Source organism: Schistocerca gregaria, chromosome 2, assembly GCF_023897955.1.
Source record: "Schistocerca gregaria isolate iqSchGreg1 chromosome 2, iqSchGreg1.2, whole genome shotgun sequence".
NCBI lineage: Eukaryota > Metazoa > Arthropoda > Insecta > Orthoptera > Acrididae > Schistocerca > Schistocerca gregaria.
In genome coordinates, this window is record NC_064921.1 from 473,209,861 (window position 1) to 473,231,503 (window position 21,643).

At 43.5% G+C, this 21,643-nt stretch overlaps 1 protein-coding gene across 1 annotated transcript in view; it reads right to left on the reverse strand.

Moving 5' to 3' along the window:
- Positions 1–21,643, reverse strand: part of LOC126326481 (peroxisome biogenesis factor 1-like) — a 392,188-nt gene that overhangs the window by 20,580 nt on the left and 349,965 nt on the right. The window contains exon 18 of the mRNA XM_049995644.1: positions 2,995–3,089. Within this exon, the coding sequence (XP_049851601.1) occupies positions 2,995–3,089 (95 nt within the window). The remainder of the gene's footprint in view (positions 1–2,994; positions 3,090–21,643) is intronic.

Sequence of the window (21,643 nt, forward strand, 5' to 3'; positions counted from 1 at the left end):
TGCGACGTACGACATACCCCGCAACTGTTCCTTTATTGTGTGAATTAGTCTGACACATTGCTCCACTGTCATTGGTCTCTGTAGAAAACGAGGCATCTACCCTGGAGAGAGTGACGCAATGTACAATAGTACTTCATAAATGATAGTTAAAGGCTAGTCTCCGTCAATACACTCACCAGCCAACTAGCATCAGAACTTCGTCGTCTCTGCTCTATCTACAAATATCATAAATTAAAATAGGCCGCCGCGATTTTTCTGCCTGTACGTATATTATGGTTAATTTCAGGAACTACTGCAGCGATTCTGATACGTTTTGCACTAATAAATAGACTGACTCACGAGGAAAATTTTACTACCCCTACGCTAGATACGTCATCCATCCGAGGATACTTAAGAGGTTACGAGGTGCACTCAAGTAATAACACTTCCGACTTTTTTCTCGCAAACTAATCATACGAAAACTGTGAAATTTTATCAGCTCTCCACTTAATCTCCCTGCAGCGTACACATGTATACCAACGTCGACCCGACGATTTACGGGCTGCCGTGAACGTTTCTTTAGGAGTCTGTTTTGACAACGGTAAATCGCTGATGCAATAGGATCACGACTAGTGAATGTGCCACAACGAAGTGTGTCTGTCACCGTTGTAAACAGCCACGAGTCGCTAGGATCCAGGTCAGATGAGTAGCGACCATAAGAAATCACTTCACAGTTTTTTTCGCGAAGATACTGCTGCATCCCATGCACCCTATGAGCTAGTGCGTTCTCTTGGTAAAAGAGCACATGTACAGCCCTTTTTTGGCCATTTTTCACACAATGTTTAAAGGAGCTTGTTCTTCAAAACATCTTGGTAGGGTATATCTGTGACCGTAGTGTCCTTTAGAACGCAATGTGTAAGAATTACGCCATTAAGCCACCGCTGTCCCAGAAAATGGCCATCATCGTTTTTTCAGCACTCGCGCTTACCTGAAATTTTTTGGATGGTGGTAGTGTGTGTGTGTGTGTGTGTGTGTGTGTGTGTGTGTGTGTGCGCGACATCGATATCTCATCCTTCTTCAAAATCGATGAAGAGTCCCATTCATGCCGTCATCACGCATCAGCATTGCCAGACAACGTGCCACACGCGCAGCCTTGTGGTCGTCCGTCAGCATCCGTGGGATCCACATGGAGGACACTTTTCGTATTTTCAGGCCTTCATACTGGATTGTGCGGACAGTTCCCACAGAAATGCCAGCTTCGGAAATGGTGCGTTCCACACACGTTCGGCAACACTCTCAAACAACTTTATCCACTCGATCATGTCGTCAGACAGGTAGGGACAAGGCCGAGATCGTCTTTGTTGTCACCAGACGTTCTGCCTTCTTTGAACTTTCGCACCCGCGCACACTCGTTAGACACGTCAATAACACCATCGCAATATGTATCACTCAACTGAAGATGAATTCCAATCGGCGTCACAGCATGGAAATGAAAAACCGGATGATTACGCTGCTCGCGGAATGTAAATACCGCCATTTGAAGTATCAAAACCAGTCCACACACTCTCAGCTACCGCTATAGTTGTCCCTGTATTAGACAGGTGCTGTCTCTGTCACACGTTCACAACGAGTGCACGCGTATTTCAAAATAAATCTCATCTTTCTACCTGTTTCCAATTGTGAGAAAAAAAAACTGAGGTGCACTTCGTACAATCAGCGTTACCCGAGGGAAGTTGGGAGAGGTCGCTGTCGCTAGTTGCTAGTAGTTTCCAAACCCACCAACCTCTTGCTGGGACATGTTTTCGCCATACAGTACCTGCCGTAACTGGCCTATCTGAGAGAAATACCATTAAAACGTGCGCCGAATGTACAGCGCTAAAATGGCGGTGTATGTGCCCACTATCTGCTTGTACTGTAACAGCATACAATAGTGACATGAACTGTCAAATTAATTTTACAGCACAATACGACTCAAATTGTTAAAATGAAATGCGTAGCGTACCTGCTGGTAATGGAAGGTTAATAGAGTAATTACCTTTTTAAATAGGTTTCAATCTCTCCACTGAAGGATCGATCGGATTCTTCGAGACCCGACTCACTGTAGAGCTCAATGTTTTCCAGTCAGATACCAGTCGAATGTGGGGAATGGGGGATATGGGCCTTGGGGCAGGGGAGAGGGAGCGAAAGGGAAGACAACAGAATATTTGAGAACTGATTTCCAGTTCTGCTATTTGCCTTATAAACAAGGGAAATCTCCCGAAAATCTTTGATTAGGACCAGCAGATCGGCAAGTATTTTTTACTTAGTTCTGGGACAATACGTCTCAGACGAAAATGTGGAGACTACTAAATGTAAAGAGAGTAAAGTAGATGACTTGGTCAGCTTGGGTAGTGCGTCTACCGCAGCAGTCGCCTGCTTGAAATCCTACCTTTTGTAAATTTCCCAGCGGAGAATATAGAAAAGAGAAACCCTCCAAGAACCTTGCTCAGAAATGGCTCATTTGAAATATTTTTATTTTTGTATAAAAGCTTGTCTGTTTTCGTATATCTGTTGGCGTCAGTTAAGACAGGACTGTCGATGACTTGTTCGACAGCCTTAGTATACCTACGGTAGTCGGCTGCATATGATTCTCTTTTTAAATTCATTAATGCAAAGGGGTGGTTACGCACACATTATAAATTTGTGTATCTGCCCTGAAGTATGGCAGAACGAACATAATTCAAGCCTGCCAATGCGTCAGGCGCTTGCTTCAGCATTACACTGAAACTTGTTACTAATGTTTCAAATGGCTCTGAGCACTATGCGACTTAACTTCTGAGGTCATCAGTCGCCTAGAACGTAGAACTAATTAAACCTAACTAACCTAAGGACATCACAGAAATCCATGCCCGAGGCAGGATTCGAACCTGCGACCGTAGCGGTCGCTCGGCTCCAGACTGTAGCGCCTAGAAGCGCACGGCCACTCCGGCCGGCACACTGAAACTTGACCATCTAGCTATGACTAGGGGTACTTACATCATATCGTACTTCGCCTTTTCAGCCGGCGACAAAGAGGGTCTCGTATTCTTTAGCGATGTTTCCAAATGATGTTGCGTGATGACAGGAGCGAGCTGAAAGAAACAACAACATTAAAATTACACGAACAACTCACCAAAGGCTGTTAAATTAAAATCAAGTGGATTAACCCAAAACATGAAGCAAGTTCCCAGTACACCGGGATTCTTACTCACGGTACAGAATAAACAGACTTTAGATAGAAGTTACTGGATCAAAACGCGCAGGATGGAAATTTACAGTCAGCTACATAGCAAACAGTATCTATAACAACTGAACTGCAGACCGCGAGAAACACAGAAAGAACGGAAATCTAACCCTGAGTTACAGCTTCTTGCGTGAAAAGAAATCACTCACGCAATCAGAGCCTAAAATTTTTAACGCCTGCCGTAATTGTTTCCTTGTACAATGTACAAGACGTAGAAAGTAAAAATTAAAGTCCCGTGCATCTGTTCTCCCCCCCCCCCCCCCCTCCCCCCGTTTGTTACGATCTTCAGGTTTAGGCACCTAAGCATGTCTTGTCTTTTCCCTTCTGTCGTCTGTATTATAATTATCTTACACGATAAATCCTGCAAAGAATTCCTTTACTACAATTTCTTTCATTTTATCTATTTTTATATACACACTATGTGACCAAAAGTATCCGGACACCCCCAAAACATATGTTTTACATATGTGCATTGCGCTGCCACCTACTGCCAGGTACTTCATATCAGTGACCTAGACATCGTGAGAGAGCAGCATGGGGCGCTCCGCGGAACTCACGGACTTCAAACGTGGTCAGGCGATTGGGTACCACTTGTTTCATACGTCTGTACGCGAGATTTCCACACTCCTAAACATCAATAGGTCCACTGTTTCCGAAGCGATAGTGAAGTGGAAACGTTAAAGGACACGTACAGCACAAAAGCGTACAGGCCGACCTTGTCTGTTGAATGACAGAGATTGCCGACAGTTGAAGAGGGTCGTAATGTGTAATAGACAGACATCTATCCAGACCATTAAACAGGAATCCCAAACTGCATCAGCATCCACTGAAAGTACTGTGGCAGTCAGCCAGGAGATGAGAAAACTTGTATTTCATGGCCAAGGGCTGCTCATGAGCCACACTTCACGCCGATAAATGCCAAACGACGCCTCGCTTGGCGTAAGAAGCGTAAACATTGGACCATTCAACAGTGGCAAAAGTTGAGTGGAGTGACGAGTCACAGTACACAATGTGGCGATCCGATGGCTTGGTGTGGGTATGACGAATGCCCGGTGACATCATCTGCCAGCGTGTGTAGGACCAACAGTAAAATTCGGAGGCTGTGGTGTTATGGTGTGGTCGTGTTTCTCATGGAGGGGACTTGCACCCCTTGTTGATTTACGTGGCACTATCATGGTACATGCCTACATCGATGTTTTAAGCACCTTCTTACTTTCCACTGTTGAAGAGCAATTCAGGGATGGCGATTGCATCTGTCAACACGATCGACACCTGTTCATAATGGCGGAGTGGTTACACGACAAGAACATGCAAGTAATGGACGGGCCTGCACAGAGTCCTGACCTGAATGCTACAGAACACCTTTGGAATGTTTTGGAACGCTGACTTCGTGCCAGAACTCACCGACCAACATCGATACCTTTCCTCAGCGCAGCACTCCGAAAGAATGGGCTGCTATTCCCCAAAAAAACATTCCAGCAACAGACTGAACGTATGCCTGTGAGAGTTGAAGCTATGATCAAGGCTAAGGGTGGGCCAACACCATACTGAATTCCAGCATTACCGATGGAGGGCGCCATGAACTTGCACGTCATTTTCAGTCAAGTGTCCGGATACTTTTGATCACATGTGTACATGCCACCACCATTTCAGTTTCTTACCGATCACTATGACTATACATCCTCGCACATATAGACGATTATTCGTAAGTACCGATGGGGTTTCAGAAGTCAACTGCCAGAAAATAGAGTACATTTTCACTCTACAGGAGGTCCCGAGTTCGAGTATCGATCCGGCACACAGTTTTACTGCCAGGAAGTTTTATATCACTGCACACTCGGATGTAGAGTGATAATTTCATCATGGCTTCTGTTCTCCACAAACCATGAATTCCGCATACTTCAGCGATTACGTGAACTCATTTGCTTGTGTGCTGGCTGACAAACTGTGTTTTCCACAGAATCCATCTTCCAACTGTAACACAGTTGTGGTTGCACATATCTAAAACGATACCGTGCTCTGGCAACATAGTGGACAAACGCCAGCTCTGAAGGTCTGAGTAGCCACTGCATAAGACGTGCATTCCTGAGTACTACATATTGAGGACAGTCTGAACAATAGGTCGTTCAAAATGTTTTTGAGCCTGCTTACACCCTGCCCTTCAGCTTATTCTACATGCTGGAACAATACAATCCCAGCCTATGTACTTTTACATTCTTCAATGAACATCTGGGGCCACAGTCTCCCTAGCCTGTAATTTTGTGTGACACCTCGCCTATCAACCATATCTGCTATATGGTTAACAGCAAGTTTAGTCGGAGAGAATCTAGTGTCAGAGAGCTTATTGGCAAATGACGTCAAACAACGTGTGCTTGTCCAGAACATTCGTCAACTGCTACCGAGTTTCGCGATTCCTTCGAGTTTTACGGTAGTAAGGTGTGTGAGTGGACCCTCGGAAATTTGCGATATATTCGTAAAGAAACAGCTGAATGTTTGTTGCAAGCAAGAATACAAACATAATTGCTTCTCAATCCAATTACAGAAATCTTTCGCTGTTTAATCAGACTGAAGCCACAAAATCGCAAAAAATCACTTTTGTGAGAGAGCACTCTTATATGGAAATAACATCGAATACTGCAGACCATTCTTCTATTACATTCATAAAAAAAATTCGGAATCTTACACAAACGCAAAGACATATAAATAAGTACTAGGATATTGTAGGTCTCAAACCTACTTTTTCCACTCCTTAACACCTCTGGCCGTTACGCAGTGACGAATACATGGTTGGTTGGTTGGTTGTTTGTTTGGGGAAGGAGACCAGACAGCGTGGTCATCGGTCTCATCGGATTAGGGAAGGACGTCGGCCGTGCCCTTTTGAGAAGAACCATCCCGGCATTTGCCTGGAGTGATTTAGGGAAATCACCGAAAACCCAACTCAGGATGGCCGGACGCGGGATTGAACCGTCGTCCTCCCGAATGCGAGTCCAGTGTCGAACCACTGCGCCACCTCGCTCGGTGACGAATACATGGACAACTTTCAACAATGGTATCTTTCATCTTAGAATTTCCTTAAGGCTTTTACCGCCAATGTGTTATTAACTGACATTTAATTATAATAAATCCTACCAATAGTGATGAGTTTGTGGTAATTCTATAATGTGGCAAGCGAACGATACTGCGATGGCAACAGAAACTCTTCAGAACCGGATCCATTTTTGGTGGAAAAAGGACAGGTCGAATAGCAACACGCCACCAAATACGTGCAGCAGTGGCGGTTTCTCTGACCATATTTACCATAAAGTCACTGCGGAAAAGATCTGCTGGACTTGACATTCCAAAGGACGTGCAGTGAAGCCATGAAGCTTACTCATGATTACTCGAGATGTTTGCGACATTCCCACAGCGGGGCAAAGTTTTGTGATTAGAAGAATGTTCAATTTACCGATCTTGTAGGAATAAGAGCATTTTTTCTGGAGCAAGGAACACCCATATTATTACGAGGAGTTAGAGAATAATCCCGGAAATGTTACGATCTGGGCTGCAACGTCCAGTAGGCACCTCATAAGGCCGTATTCCTTTGACAGTGCGATGAATCAGCGTTTTTAATTGTAAATGTTACGTGAATATTTTATTCCAGAGCTCCAGAGACTGAACATTCTTAGTGACAGATGGATTCAACAAACTCGAGCTCCTGCCCACTACGCTCTCCGTGTTCGAGAATTTTTGGATGAAGTGTTACCCGAGAGGTGAACAGGGCAATCAGTGCATCTGCCAACCCCGATCCAGTGGCCTCCGGGGAGACCACATCTGAAATCATGCGATAGTTGCCCGTGGAAACAATTAAGCAGCTTGTCGCGAAACAACGACACCAGACAACTGCCGATCTAAAGCAAGCTGTTAGGGACACATTCAAGGACATCACGCTGCCTGTGCTTCGGAAAATTTCACACAGGGCGCATCATTTAGTGCCGCGACAATGATGGTGCCCATACTGACGTTCTCGATCACTAAACAAATTGCAATGCAAAGTATCAGCGTTTTGCACATATCTACTATAACATGTTCTAAATAAACAAATAAATACACATCATGACCGAAAAAGTGGGAGATGACAGGACTTTAGGACAAGGCTGTATATTCCAGGGGGCGAGATGAACTAGGCCGCAACGATAGTATAGCTACTATGTTACTAAACCTGCCGTTTACTGTGCACTCCGTACCACAGTGCAACGTAGCATTTTCTCATTTACATGTCACTATCAGAGGTAGAAAAAGGGAGAAGTGACAGAAAAATCGCATGACCAATGGTAGAGCAACCTCCAACCCAATGGATTTGTAGTTTGGCATTTATCCACTGAGCCAAAACTCAAACTTTTGGATAAAGCACTAAGTAATTATTTACATCGATGAGCCTCAGAAACTAACACTCTTTATAGGTGACACAGTGTAGATAAAGAAATTAACACCAAAAAATCCTGTAGTAGTCCTCTTTATTTGTTAGTTAAGTGGGCGAATAACAAACAATAAGTAATTATTAGTATTAGCGTAGACGAATAATCATTTTATTCACGAATAACTTTTCGGATTATCTATTTATTCGAATAATTATCTAGATGGGAATTTATTCAAATAATGTCCATTTCTTTTTATGGGTATCGAAAGAACGACCATGTGTTGGTGACAAATTGGTGCGCATACTAAAAAACAGGGACGGTGGTTGCCATCCTTCTTTCTCTTACCGACTTGTACCCTCCCAAAAATTCTCACCCGGGACAGATCACCCACAAGCCAAAGTACAGACTCGATGTCGACAGCACGATTTGACTTCGAATCGTTCGATAACTTTCCTGGTTTCAGAATCAATATTACCTTAGCTGTTTTCCAATGTAATGGGATCTTTTACTGTACGTAACTGTGTTGAACAAACTTTGTGAGGATATGATTAATTCATTTGGTGCTTATCTTAATGTTTTCCTAATTATTCCATCCATGCCTGGCGCATTACTTCTTCCGTTATTGATAGCGGTTATAATTTCTTGTTCCATAATTTCGGTTGATAATTGAGCATGATATTCACCTAACTGTAAGTCGTCATCAATAGGGGTATATAATTCATCACTGAACAGTTTATCCATGTTTCAAGTAAAACTGTTCATCGTTTGGATGTTGCCGAATATTATCTAGCACATTTTTAAAATGTCGGTCACAACGCTTCCTTCGTGAATTAGTGGAGGATTTTCTCTGGTGGTGTAGCCGAATTTCTTTTTTTAAGTTTTGCAGAAGAGTCATCAATTTTTATGGTCCAATTTAAGAGTTGTTTCGATCCATCTTCGTGAATGGAATCCCTTTAAGTTGATTTCTGAGCAGTCTGTTTTTCTAGTCAAGAAGACATAATACATTTTACGTTTATATTATACTGTTTAAATTATATCTATGAATCCTCTGTCTTCCTGGAGTGATCGGTGGATCCAAGGGGGCCACTCGTGTACCGCACTATTTGTGGCATTCATAATTATTTTGTTATAGTCATTTATATCCCCTTTGTTGGTAGACTGTTCAACATCCTTAAGAGAAATTTTTAATTTTTATTCCAGTTTTTGCGTTTTCATTCTGTTCCGGTCCTGAATGATTTTTCATTGTTGTTGTTGACTATTATATGTTAAAGGGAAGTATTGAAGTAGACTGGGAGATGGTCACGAAAGACGACGAATAGTAGAAACAATTGTGTAACACAAAAGATATTGAATTTAATCGATGAAAAGAGAAAATATAAAAACGCAGTAAATGAAGCAGGCGAAAAGGAATACAAACATCTCAAAAACGAGATCGACAGAAAGTGCATAATGGCTAAGCAGAAATGGCTACAGGACAAATTTAAGGTTGTAGAAGCATATATCACCAGGGGAAACATAGATACCACCATATCGCCTGCAGGAAAATTAGACAGACCTTTGGAGACAAGGGAACCACCTGTATGAATATCAAGAGCTGAGATGGAAAACCAGTCATAAGCAAAGAAGGGAAAGCGGAAAGGTGGAAGGAGATAGAGACGGCCTATATAAGGGCGATTTGCTTGAGAGCAATGTTATGGAAATGGAAGAGGACGAAAATGAAGATGAGATGGGAGGTGTGATACTTCGTGAAGAATCTGATAGATCACTGAAAAACGTAAGTCGAAACGAGGCCCCGAGAGTAGACAACATTCCATTAGAACTACTGAAAGCCTTGAGGAAGCCAGCCATGATAAAACTCTTCCATCTGGTGAGTAAGACGTATGTGGCAGACGAAATACCCTCAGACCTCAAGAAGAATATAATTATTCTAATTCCAAAGACAGAAGGTGCTGACAGGTGTGAAAATTACAGAACTATCAGATCAATAAGTCATGGTTGCAAAATACACTACTGGCCATTAAAACTGCTGCACCAAGAAGAAATGCAGATGGTAAACGGGTATTCATTGGACAAATAAATTATACTAGAACTGGCATGTGATTACATTTTCACGCAAATTGGGTACATAGATCCTGAGAAATCAGTATCCAGAACAACCACCTCTGTCCCTAATAAAGGCCTTGATACGCCTGGGCATTGATACAAAAAGAGCTTGGATGACGTATACAGGTACAGCTGCCCATGCAGCTTCAACACGACACCACAGTTCATCAAAAGTAAGTGACTGGCGCATTGTGACGAGCCAGTTGCTCGGCCACCATGGACCAGACGTTTTCAATTTGTGAGAGATCTGGAGAATGTGCTGGCCAAGGCAGCAGTCGAACATTTTCTGTATCCAGAGAGGCCCGTACACTACCTGCAACTTGCGGTCGTGCATTATCCTGCTGAAATGTAAGGTTTCGCAGGGATCGAATGAAGGGTAGAGCCACGGGTGGTAACACATCTGAAATGTAACATCCACTGTTCAAACTTTACAGAAGCTCTCCTGCGAACCTTGCAGAACTAGCACTCCTGAACGAAAGGATATTGTGGAGACATGGCTTAGCCACAGCCTGGGGGATGTTTCCAGAACAAGATTTTCACTCTGCCACGGAGTGTGCGTTGAAGTAGAGCTGTAAGAACGGGACGTGAGTCGTGCTGGGGTAGCTCTGATGGTAGAGCACTTACCCGCGACAGGCAAAGGTCGCGAGTTCGAGTCTCGGTCTGACACACAGTTTTAATCTGCCAGGAAGTTTCGTATCAGCGCACACTCCGCTGCAGAGTGAAAAAAATCATTATGGAAACACCCCCCAGGCTGTGGCTAAGCCATAAACAATATTCTTTCTTTCAGGAGTGTTAGTTCTGCAAGGTTCGCAGGAGAGCTTTTGTAAAGTTTGGAAGGTAGGAGAAGAGGTACTGGCAGAAGTAAAGCTGTGAGGACGGGTGTGAGTCGTGCTTGGGTAGCTCAGATGGCAGGGCACTTGCCCACGAAAGGCAAAGGTCCCGAATTCGCGTCTCGGTCCGGCACACAGTTTTAATCTGCCAGGAAGTTTCATATCAGCACACACTCCGCTGCAGAGTGAAAATCTCATTTTGGAAACATCTCCCAGGCTGTGGCTAAGCCATGTCTCCGCAATATCCTTTATTTAACATGTGTGAGTTCTGCAAGGTTCGCAGGAGAGCTTCTGTAAAGTTTGGAAGGTAGGAGACGAGGTACTGGCAGAAGTAAAGCAGTGAGGACGGGGCGTGAGTCGTGTTTGGGTAGCTCAGATGGTAGAGCACTTGCCCGCGGAAGGCAAAGGTACCGAGCTCGGGTCTCGGTCCGGCAAACAGTTTTAATCTGCCAGGAAGTTTCAGAGAATAGATGCTTTAAAAATGTGGTGCTACAGAAGAACGCTGAATATTAGATCGGTGGATCACGTAACTAATGAGGAGATACTGAACAGAACAGAGAAGAGGAATTTGTGGCACAACTCGACTAGAAGAAGGGATCGGTTGGTAGGACACGTTCTGAGGCATCAATGGATCACCAATTTAGTAGTGGATGAAAGCGCCGATGGTAAAAATCGTAGAGGAAAACCAAGAAATGAATACACTAAGTAGATTTAGAAGGATGTCGGTTGCAGCGGTTACTCGGAGATGATGAGGCTTGCGCGGGACAGAGTAGCATGGAGAGCTGCATCAAACCAGTCTTTGGCTTTGGACTGAGGCCAACAACAACAACACCAACTTGAACATCACTGTATTCTTCTGGAGGCATATTGTAAGAGCTGGAACTATTTTGTCATGATGTACAGGAGTGGAAATCAGTATAAAGGCAGAGTTCCTCTGAAGCACACATGTATCAAATTTATTACGAAAGTAGTGGATACATATAAGACGTAAACAATGATAATGGAATTACGTGGTTTCTTTCAAAACACAAGTAACAAAGTAAGGCGTTTTCATTTCCCCGTTGGTAATTGGTATAAAGGCACTCACCAGCTTGTCGTGTTATTGCATTGTTAGTACTTTGTCCAATCTTTGTTCTTCCTAATTGTCTCAGAAATTCTCTTCGGCACTGATTTTGTTGTGATTTGTAGTTTTACAATGAAATTGTCAGCCGCTCTTCTTTTATCGCTCTTTTCAGTTCATAAACGGTCTCAAATTGCCTTCGACTGCGACAAACAAGCTTTTCAAGTACTTGCCAAATGTTTTCAACGGGGTTCAAATCCAGGCTACGAGGAGATAACGACAAGACACCAATACCATTATCTTCTAACCACTTTTTGTTGTATCAGAAACATGAGTAGATGCATGATCTTGTTGAAACATTAGACTTTCATTCTCTAGCTCTTCGAACACTGTAATCCATTCTGTTTTTAGTATCTCAGTGTACATGTTAGAGTTCATTCTAGTGTTCACCCAAGCGATGTGTCATTTACCTTTACTGCAGAAGGCTGCACAAATCATAACACTTCCACCACCAAGATTTCTGCTCACTTCTCAGATCAGATCAAGCCAGTCACACTGAAGTCCGTCCGTACCATCTACATTAAACTTTTTCTCATCGCTGAATATTACTTTATTCTATTATTAAGACCATGACATGTTTTTCAGCAAACTCCAATACAACCACTTAATGTTTGGGAGTCACAGCAGGGTTTTTGGCTATTAGACGATTATTATGTGAATTTTTACGATGGCATATATAATCATTTAATGCATCGCAAGATCATCTCTAGTTTCAGTGACGCCAAAAATTTTGGCGTTTCCTTATCAATGACATACGAATATTCTATTATCGGTTGTTTGGATCGATGGCTACTTGTATTAACGAACGCAGTGGTTAAATTACTTTCCATTATACCAGTGCAGGACATAATGTGGAGTCTTATATCTGTCTCTGGACTTCTGGAATTTGGTTTTCACCCGGTTTGTTTTATTTATGCAGTAATGCATTAGTGTTCCTGATTGAAAGCTGAGAATTTTCGGCGGAAGAAAGTCGTGGCAATTTGACTCATCGCTGTAACAACCTTTTTGTTGGAGAAGATATAAATTAGTGCTGTTGTAACTGCACGCAACGAATCATTGATATTTGAAATGCGTCCTCTGGTTTCGATTATGGCTCTGAAAAAAATGGGGGGATCGACATATTGGTAACAGCCGCAGTTTCAGTGCTTGTGGGCTTCTTGGGATACTTATAACTCTTTACATTGGTTGAGTGATGGTCTCCTTGACAGTTTGCGCAAAAAAAGTAGTTTTGATTCAAAGCTGCAATTGCTAGAAAAATTATCGTCAGTACATGTACTACATTTCACACGGCAATTTTCTGTCTAGTGATCAAAAGTATAACACTGGTACATTGCATATATCTTGGGGGAGATAAATTTGATGGTTCCACCCTACGCACTTGTCCCAAAAACTCGAAGTGGTTCTTGAGGAAGTAATCTACTGTGGTTTTTTCTGCTGTAAAAAACACGTATCATTGTTGTTGTTCATTTTATCAACCTTGATTTTACTCTTACTGTGTTTAGAACGTTCAGATTTGGGTTGCTTCTCAGCACTTCCACTATTTGTTTTGAGATCAACGGCTAAGTCAACAGTTTTAATAATCACATTAAATGTCGGCACTTGCCTGTCGCGCTCTTGGTAGTGTAAGCATGGCTTTTGTCGATGATTTTGGATAAACTTTTTAATTTTCGTTAAGACATCTGGATTGTAGCTTTCTATTCTTACTAATCTGTCTCTTGAAAGTGGAAGTTATAAATATCATTTGACACCACTAATTCCCAGTCGAGTGTTCTCTGAATTTCCTCTCTTTTTAGATTACTATTGAACACAATAATTAGTTCTTCAGTTGTAACTAAAGAGGTATTTTATTCTTCGGTGGGTTTTTCGGTTGGAATTGACAGTGTCATGTATTGACGGGTTCCAAGACCATGGAGATTTGTTCCTCAATTTGATCCTACGGAACTAGACGTGTAAAATAAAAAAGGGGTATTTTCTTTTTCAGTAAGTTTTACCGTAGTCCGATTTGGTTTCGCTACATCTTCCTGTGTTTTTAGTTGTATAATATTTGTTGGCCTCGATTGTGATGGCAGATCAAGGTTGTTTTATGTTTCTTGTTTTTTGTTTACCTTTCATGTTTTCTTTCACTTAGTTTGGAATCCATCATCTGTCATCGGATAATCTGGTATTTGGTCGATTCAGAATGTACGACATCAGCGCTAGCATTTGCCATTTGACTGGTCCTGAGTTCTTTCTCAGTTGTGAGCATAATTTTGAATGAGAGTTCTGATTTGGTTTTTTGAACATTCGTAAGTTGCGGAATAATGGCGCTGTGTGAGAAGTTGAAATCTATTATGGATTTTGGATCCATATCATAGAAGTTAACAGAGATTAAAATAGGTGCACCAGTAGAGAAACAGTAACATCTAGCTTTAGCCTCTGTACTCGCGGATAACCCCAATGTGAATGGAACCCTGGAGTGCGCGTCCCCTAGCTAACACCCTTTTCTGGCTAATGCAGGATCAAACTAAGTGATGAGGTAAAGTTTCGACGATAGTAAAATATTAACCGCCGGGGTGACTCCACCGGGTGGAGTCATCAGGTCCCAGCTTTTCACACTGCTGTAAGTTAACTGGAAACACGTTACAGATGCTGAAAAACAGCGCTCACACGCTACGCTAGAGCGCATACGTACTACTGAGACCCCCTCAAGTGGAAAAAGTCGTTCTTTAAAGACTCGGTGGGTTGAAATTTACACACGCGTCATTTGCCGATTCTGCTGAAGAAAAAATTGAACACTTCCTTATCCTACCATTCCATACAGCTTCCAAAATGGCAGTTCAAAAAATGGTGACGCTGTTCATAACTCCTATGCGAAAAAACTTGTTTCACCCTTCTGGTGAAGATGTGCCAAAACCTTTTCTGAGCTCTTGCAGATCCACGTCAGCAATCCACCCACGCTGCTACACCGGTGAAGACATCACACACTGCTTTATCTGCTTCTGCTCACAATCTGAGCAACAACATCAGCACCTCCCTTCCAAATGGGCTCTCCAATATGAGCACGAATCAAGAGATATCAATCATGTTCGGACAGCAGAACTATCAGGATCACAGGTAGAAAAAAAATGACGCTGCCAAAATCACCCACAACCATGATAAACCCAGACGTCCAAACTGACAGCCTGGGGCACGTCGCCAGAACACCCACAACACCATTCACATCCCCCAGATCCAGCCCATCGAACAATCTCTGTCCATGTCAGCGAGAACACTTGACTACCATGATCGATGTACTATCTGCATAGCCGGTCCCAAGCGTGGGGAAAATATGAAGGAGTGGTATTGCAAAACAGTCGGAAAATCTGCGGCTAACACCAACCAGTTTTTCACCGAGGTATTTCCGACCAGAGCGTTCGCTACTGCTGCTGATGCTTCCTTCGGCGGTCCGAAAAGCCACGGTTAAAATGGCTGTGGTCGTAAACATCACATTGACGTCAAGTGTCGGCACGTACACGGTCGGGAAGTCTTCGTCACCGCTGGAGGCTATCGAAGGGGCTGTTTTATCTCCATGGTAGGGGCTTTCTTCACTCCACGACAATGCCCCAAATCTTTCCACATAGGAAGCACAACCACGTATGCTGTTTCTTTGGGCCATCATATTTTGCCTCACCCACTTATTTTCCAGACGTGGTATTCACATCTTTCTCTTTCCTCGGATGAAGAAACCGTTACGCGGCAGACAATTCCCAAATGATAACGATGTGGTTTCAAAGGTAGGACGTTTCCTGAACAGCCAAAACGCAGACATGTACAACCAAGGCCTCCACGAAGAAATCCATTGTTGCAAAATTTTGAAGCTTGAATATGCAGCATGTCGCAGCATAATTTCTTCGAGACAATAGTTAAAACTTTACGACTAACCCTCGTACGTCTGAACTTCAGATGAGTACGAAAAACAAGTTCCAGAAACGAGCTATTTTATGTCACAGTGCTCACACCGCTTTATCCAGCCACCGTTCAGCCAGAGACAGATCCGACACGGGACGGCGTCAGAGTGAGGGATTTCCTGAAGTGGCCCAGATTGTGCACCACGAGGGTGGGCGGCAGGGGCCTCACCCCCGCCGAGCACGTAGCCCGACGACATCGGAGGCTGGCCGCCGTGCCGATACAATCCAGCGCTGATAATTACATCGTTAACTAACGGCGCGCTATTCTACCTTGCGCTGATCGGCCGTAATGGCTTGCCAGGGGCGGCGCGATAAACCTGCGCAGAAACTCAGCAAGATGACATTGTTATCTGGCGGCGCGTTAGGCCCGCCTCGGCCTGCTGCCGGCGCGGCTCAGCTAACAGCCCGGGTGATTCCCCGCCCTCCCACCACGACCGCCACCATACCACTCTAGTTAGTACCAGCAAACACCCGATTCTTTAACGAATCGAACTCCCATGTGTAAAACAACTTCAAAAGTCCGATTACTTTACATTTTAGTTAATGTGTTAAAAAAAGTACAGAAAATGTTTGAAATTACGTTTAAAATTTTTTGGAGGTGGTTAAGCGCTCTCATTATCAAGTACTGTGTGAATATAGTCTGAGTAACTGGAACTCCACTTTAAGCAAAAGCAAGTTTCTAGGCATTACAATGTTTATGGCACCATATCTCCTGAACTACGTGTCGTCAATGATATGATGTTACAGGTACATTCAATGGTATATACTCGTATGTCTACTGTCTGAAAAATGTGTTGAAGTTTTACTGCATGAACTTTCTTTCCCTTTCATACTTGGGGGGGGGGGGGGGGGGGGGAGGACGACGACGACAGCGAGAACAGGTTTCTCATGCATTTGAATTTATGTGTAATGTTTGTTGCAAGAAGCTAAGTGCTCTCCTTCAAACATACTGGATCTATCTCTTTTTTCTCTCCCACCAGCACTGTCTCCTCTGTCTTCGACTGTCGCTGGCTCTAGACTACTCTTTCACCACAAAAATAGGGCGACTACGCTCGCAAGCCAAAATTTTTAGTGAGGAAGGCGGAATGACGAATGAGAGAGCTAGTTTCCCCACTTTTCTGTCAGAGCCTGTTAAAGGGCAAAATATCCGCCTTTCTTCTGTTCCGACAGAAGAATTTTACCGCTGGTTCCGTGCTTTTCCCTGCTACAGCTGGGTGTGCCCCTTATATAAAACGAATTCTGGAGGTCAGTATCGTTTGATAGTTTATTTATATACTTCCACACACTTACATTCTTTGACACATATAGCCGGCCGGAATGGCCGTGCGGTTCTAGACGCTACAGTCTGGAACCGAACGACCGCCACGGTCGCAGGTTCGAATCGTGCCTCGGGCGTGGATGTGTGTGATGTCCTTAGGTTAGTTAGGTTTAAGTAGTTCTAAGTTCTAGGGGCTGATGACCACAGATGTTAAGTCCCATAGTGCTCAGGGCCATTTGAACCATTTGACCATGTTAGCATATCCTGTGTAAGCCTCTTCGCCTCTGCATAACAACTGCAACCTGCAGCCACTTGAACCTGCCTACTGTATTCAAGCACTGATCTCTCTCCACCAACATCACCTCCCATACTTCCCACCATGATCAAACTGACCCTCCGCTGATGTCTCAGGACGTGTCCCATCAAAAGAGCCCTTCTTTTGGTCACGCTGAGCCATACATTATAAAGGTCAATGAATTGAAATGGGACTGGGCAGGACATGCAGCCAGCCGAGGCTGGCAGATAGGACCAAGGCAGTTAACTACTGGATTCCAAGGGGTTGGAGAAGTGCCAGCCGACGACCTAATGGAAGGTGCGTATATAACATAAAGCGTCAAGGGGCAGCCTAGTTCCTTATGGAGTGGTTGATGACAATGACGTTGCAAATAACGATTCACAGGCATTCTATATGAACGCAGATATTTCAAGCTGTGTCAACATTATTTTTAAACAAAATTTAACTACATTCCGCAGTCAAGACCAAAATAAAGCTAGGTGTGTTTATTCACCGGTGGAGACTCGTCAGATGGGCAACTAGAGAATTCGTCGAATTTGCCTCATGAATGCAAATATCCTACCGTATGTCCCATGGCGTACACGATGCAGGAGTGACGTGCATTCGACTTCGGTCCATACTTTTTTCTTCTATCATTCTCCCTCGAATGTTTACCTGAGCAACACTAACGCTCTGCCAGAGTCGTTGGTTGTGGAAGAAGATAAACATGGCCCTTCACACACAGTCTCTCAGCCTCTCAGTTAATCAAGCCTTAGTTTTGCGAGGTTGAACGGTGCAAAACAGAGCCAACTACGATTAAGTTCAGTTCATCTGCACGGAAGATTGTCTTCTACGAGTAAATGAGTATCAGCGGTGAATGGGGAGGACAGTAACTTGTCCTATCTGGAAGAGAGACTTCTTGTAGTCTGTTTACAGCTGTGACACAATTTACAGCAGTCTACAATACTCAAGGGACAACTACCCTTCCTGGTCTCGTGGTTGCCTTTTATTTGCCCCTGATGATGTTAGTTTGTCAATAGGCATACACGCACTTTTCATAACGTTCCCTAACTTACTGAAAAAGTTAAACTAAAAAATTGATACACGGAGTTTCCCAGAAGTTCTACTACACCTCTATCCTTTGTGAAACTGGGAAATACACTGTTGTTTTGTAGATATTCCTTCTTTGAAATTGCCGAAATGTTTGTTAACAGTACTGTATCGTTGTGTCTCAGCACTGCAGTCTTTCAGTTGTGAAGAAGCCATCGCTGATGTGAGTGTTCCTAGTTACACTCTTGTGGAGCACTTAGTAGCGTGCGCGTGTGTGTGTGTGTGTGTGTGTGTGTGTGTGTGTGTGTGTGTGTGTGTGTGTGTACGCGCGCGCACGAACCTCTATAAAGTAAAACATGAGGTCGTTTTGGCAAGGTCCCCTCTTGTAATGGCCCCTACTTGATTGGGAGGAACGTACTTTAGTATCGCGATCAACACGCATGATGACATTAAAAAGTATTTGAAAATTAGTTATCTAACAACGACATGGAGCAGCGAGTTCGAAACTGCCGTGCTTTGTTGGCACACTTTCGAAATGCCGTGTCTTGATCCAGTAAGCAATTTTCTCATGAATGTGCGATGCACTGCAGTTCACACAAGAGGAATGTTGTTTTCTTGTCTATGGAAAAACCTCATTTCGTGAAAGAGTGGGAAAGGCACCCGCCTCAAGTTAAGACATGGCGCGGGCTGGCATCACGATACCTGTTCGTACCATATTTTTTAAGGATATCGCTGACTGGAAATTCTTATTTGGGCATGTTTAAAACGTAGTTAACACCTCATCCCGAAGGTAAAGTAATCGTGGATCAATGTGGTTACAGCATGTCGGAGCTCCAGCACAGCTAACTATTCCTTGATGAACAGTTTCTAGGTCTCTGCATTTGGCATGTGGTGCAGCAACATCTGCAGGCCCACTTAATTGGTCACCACGAAGCACGGACCTTATCACGCCAGATAAACAATTATGGGAAATAAACAAGCCCCACGTGGCTCAACGTCGGTACAAGACTACGCAAGAAACGAGCAAAACTGTTGAGGCAGCCTTTAGAAGCATAATTCCTTAGATGTTCCGTAAGATGTCAAGGAGGACGTGGAGACGCAAAGATCTCTGCACAAGCTACGATGGTGTACACACAGATCCGCTGGATGCAAAGTTTCTTTGCGAAAGTACTCAGATCTGCAATATACTATTCTAACATAGGCGTACAGGGACTCCTCGCTCAAACCTACATGCTAAAGCTGTTCATAATAATACGAGACTGCCCAATGCGCAATGCTGACGATTGTCTAGCTAGTGGTTGACTGGGTGAATGACTGTGATGAAAGGCGATAATGGATAGCAGAATATGAGCCTTATGGAAATGTACTACAGGGACATGTTGTATAAGGTCTAACATATGAACTAAACATGCACAACATGACTCTTTACAAATTCGTATAAATAAATTTGTGAAACTGACGATTCACTTATGTTGCAGGGTTAATATGCACCAAAATAACAAAAGTACGCCAGGCTCCCGATAATCCGGGTTAATGCGGACTCGAGGCCGCACGGATAACAGAAAAACATGGATAATCCAAAATACAAGTATGTTTACCTGTTAACTGTTTCATATCATATTTAAAAGCCCAATTAGAAAACTTCTTCGTGTCATTTGCTTTCAGTTCACTGTCGAGAAATAACCGTATAATTCAATCTGTTTCTGCTTTTCATTTGCTTTTTTTCCTGACGACGTTTGTCGTTCTCGAAGAGTCGAAACATCAGGGCAGTCAAAGGAATTTTATCCTGTATACTCTTACAACAGACACACGCGCTTCAACTCCTCGACGAACGTGATAGCGAGTTCCTCTGTCTCCTCGTCCAGTCTCTTTTCCTCTGACGATAAAATTTGTTCGCTACATTCACGTCACTTAGCTGCTATAACTCCGTTTCATAGGCATCGCTGTTTAAACACACGAAAATGTTTTCGGTCATCGATGTCTTCGTAAGCAAAAATTTGTTTCGCAAAACAGGTCCGACGAGTAGCAGTGCCACATTCATCACTTCTGTAACTTTCAGATCTTAGTTTCACGGATGGTGGCGTCATTTTCTTCAGAGGGGCGAACTGCTACTCCCGTCTCTACGTCTCTACGTCGTCCCAAGCCTCGTCTGTACCACGGATTACAATGAGCACGTTCAGTGATTTCTAAAAACCGAGGACGTCCAACGGTAGGACTGGCACCAGACGTGACTTCTGGTTGCACAACACATTATTCTTATTTAAATCGCCGAATCGTCCAAGGATAATCTGCAACCGGGCTAATCCTCACCCTGATAATCGGAAGATTGCTGCATCACTGATATAGATTACAAGTAGTTAAAGAAAAAATAGGGACTTCGATTACAGACACGTATTTCATTGAGGATCATTTCCCTTGTCTAAACATACACGGCTAAACGCTCGAAGTTTGTTCTTCTTCCCTCTCTTGTTTCCACTTCTCTACCGGTTCTGGTTTTTCCCTATTTGTTGATTTTCGTCTGTTGTCGCTTTGTTTACATCGCATTTGGGCAGGCTGTCAACTTACAGAGTTCATTTCGCTTTATATTTCTCGCTACATCATGATTTTGATATTCTTTGAGATCTCTCCCATCATGGCTTGCAACCGTAGGAGAGACTGAACAAAGACCGTGGGTACAGAAGGAAATCATAAAAACAGAAGAGATGAATTCAGATACGTGGAAAGGACAGAAATTCCAAGTCCGTCACCTTCACACACGCGTTTTGCCGCCCACAGTCTCCACCAGAAGATATCGCAAAACGGATCACATCGTGACCCCAAGGAGAACTATACCTGTAAACTTCGCAAAAAACCAATCCCCAAAATTCATTCAGTGAGGTATCAAAGGAGAACTCAACTACCAAGCACATCAACAAAAGACTGGTGAAATCATAACTGCCGGCCGCGGTGGTCTAGCGGTTCTAGGCGCTCAGTCCGGAACCGCGCGACTGCTACGGTCGCAGGTTCGAATCCTGCCTCGAGCATGGGTCTGTGTGACGTCCTTAGGTTAGTTAGGTTTAAGTAGTTCTAAGTTCTAGGGGACTGATGATAATAGATGTTAAGTCCCATAGTGCTCAGAGCCATTTGAACCAAATCATAACTCAAATGTAACTACATGGATGTGATAAAGTGATCAAACATTTGATTTTTAAATGAAAAGTGCCAAGATAAAGCCAATGCCATCATCATGATGTAAGGTCCTGGCGATGTCCGTAATCACATTATCTGGATGCTGATATGAATCTTCCAATAGGGCTTGAGGTCGGGTAGATCGGTCGCCCGGTGCAACTCTTTATAGCTGACACCTTTTCGGCGACTTGCGTGTCGATGAGGATAAAATAATGTTGAACACAACACAACACCCAGTCCCCCAGCGGAGAAAATTTCCTACCGGGCCGGGAATCG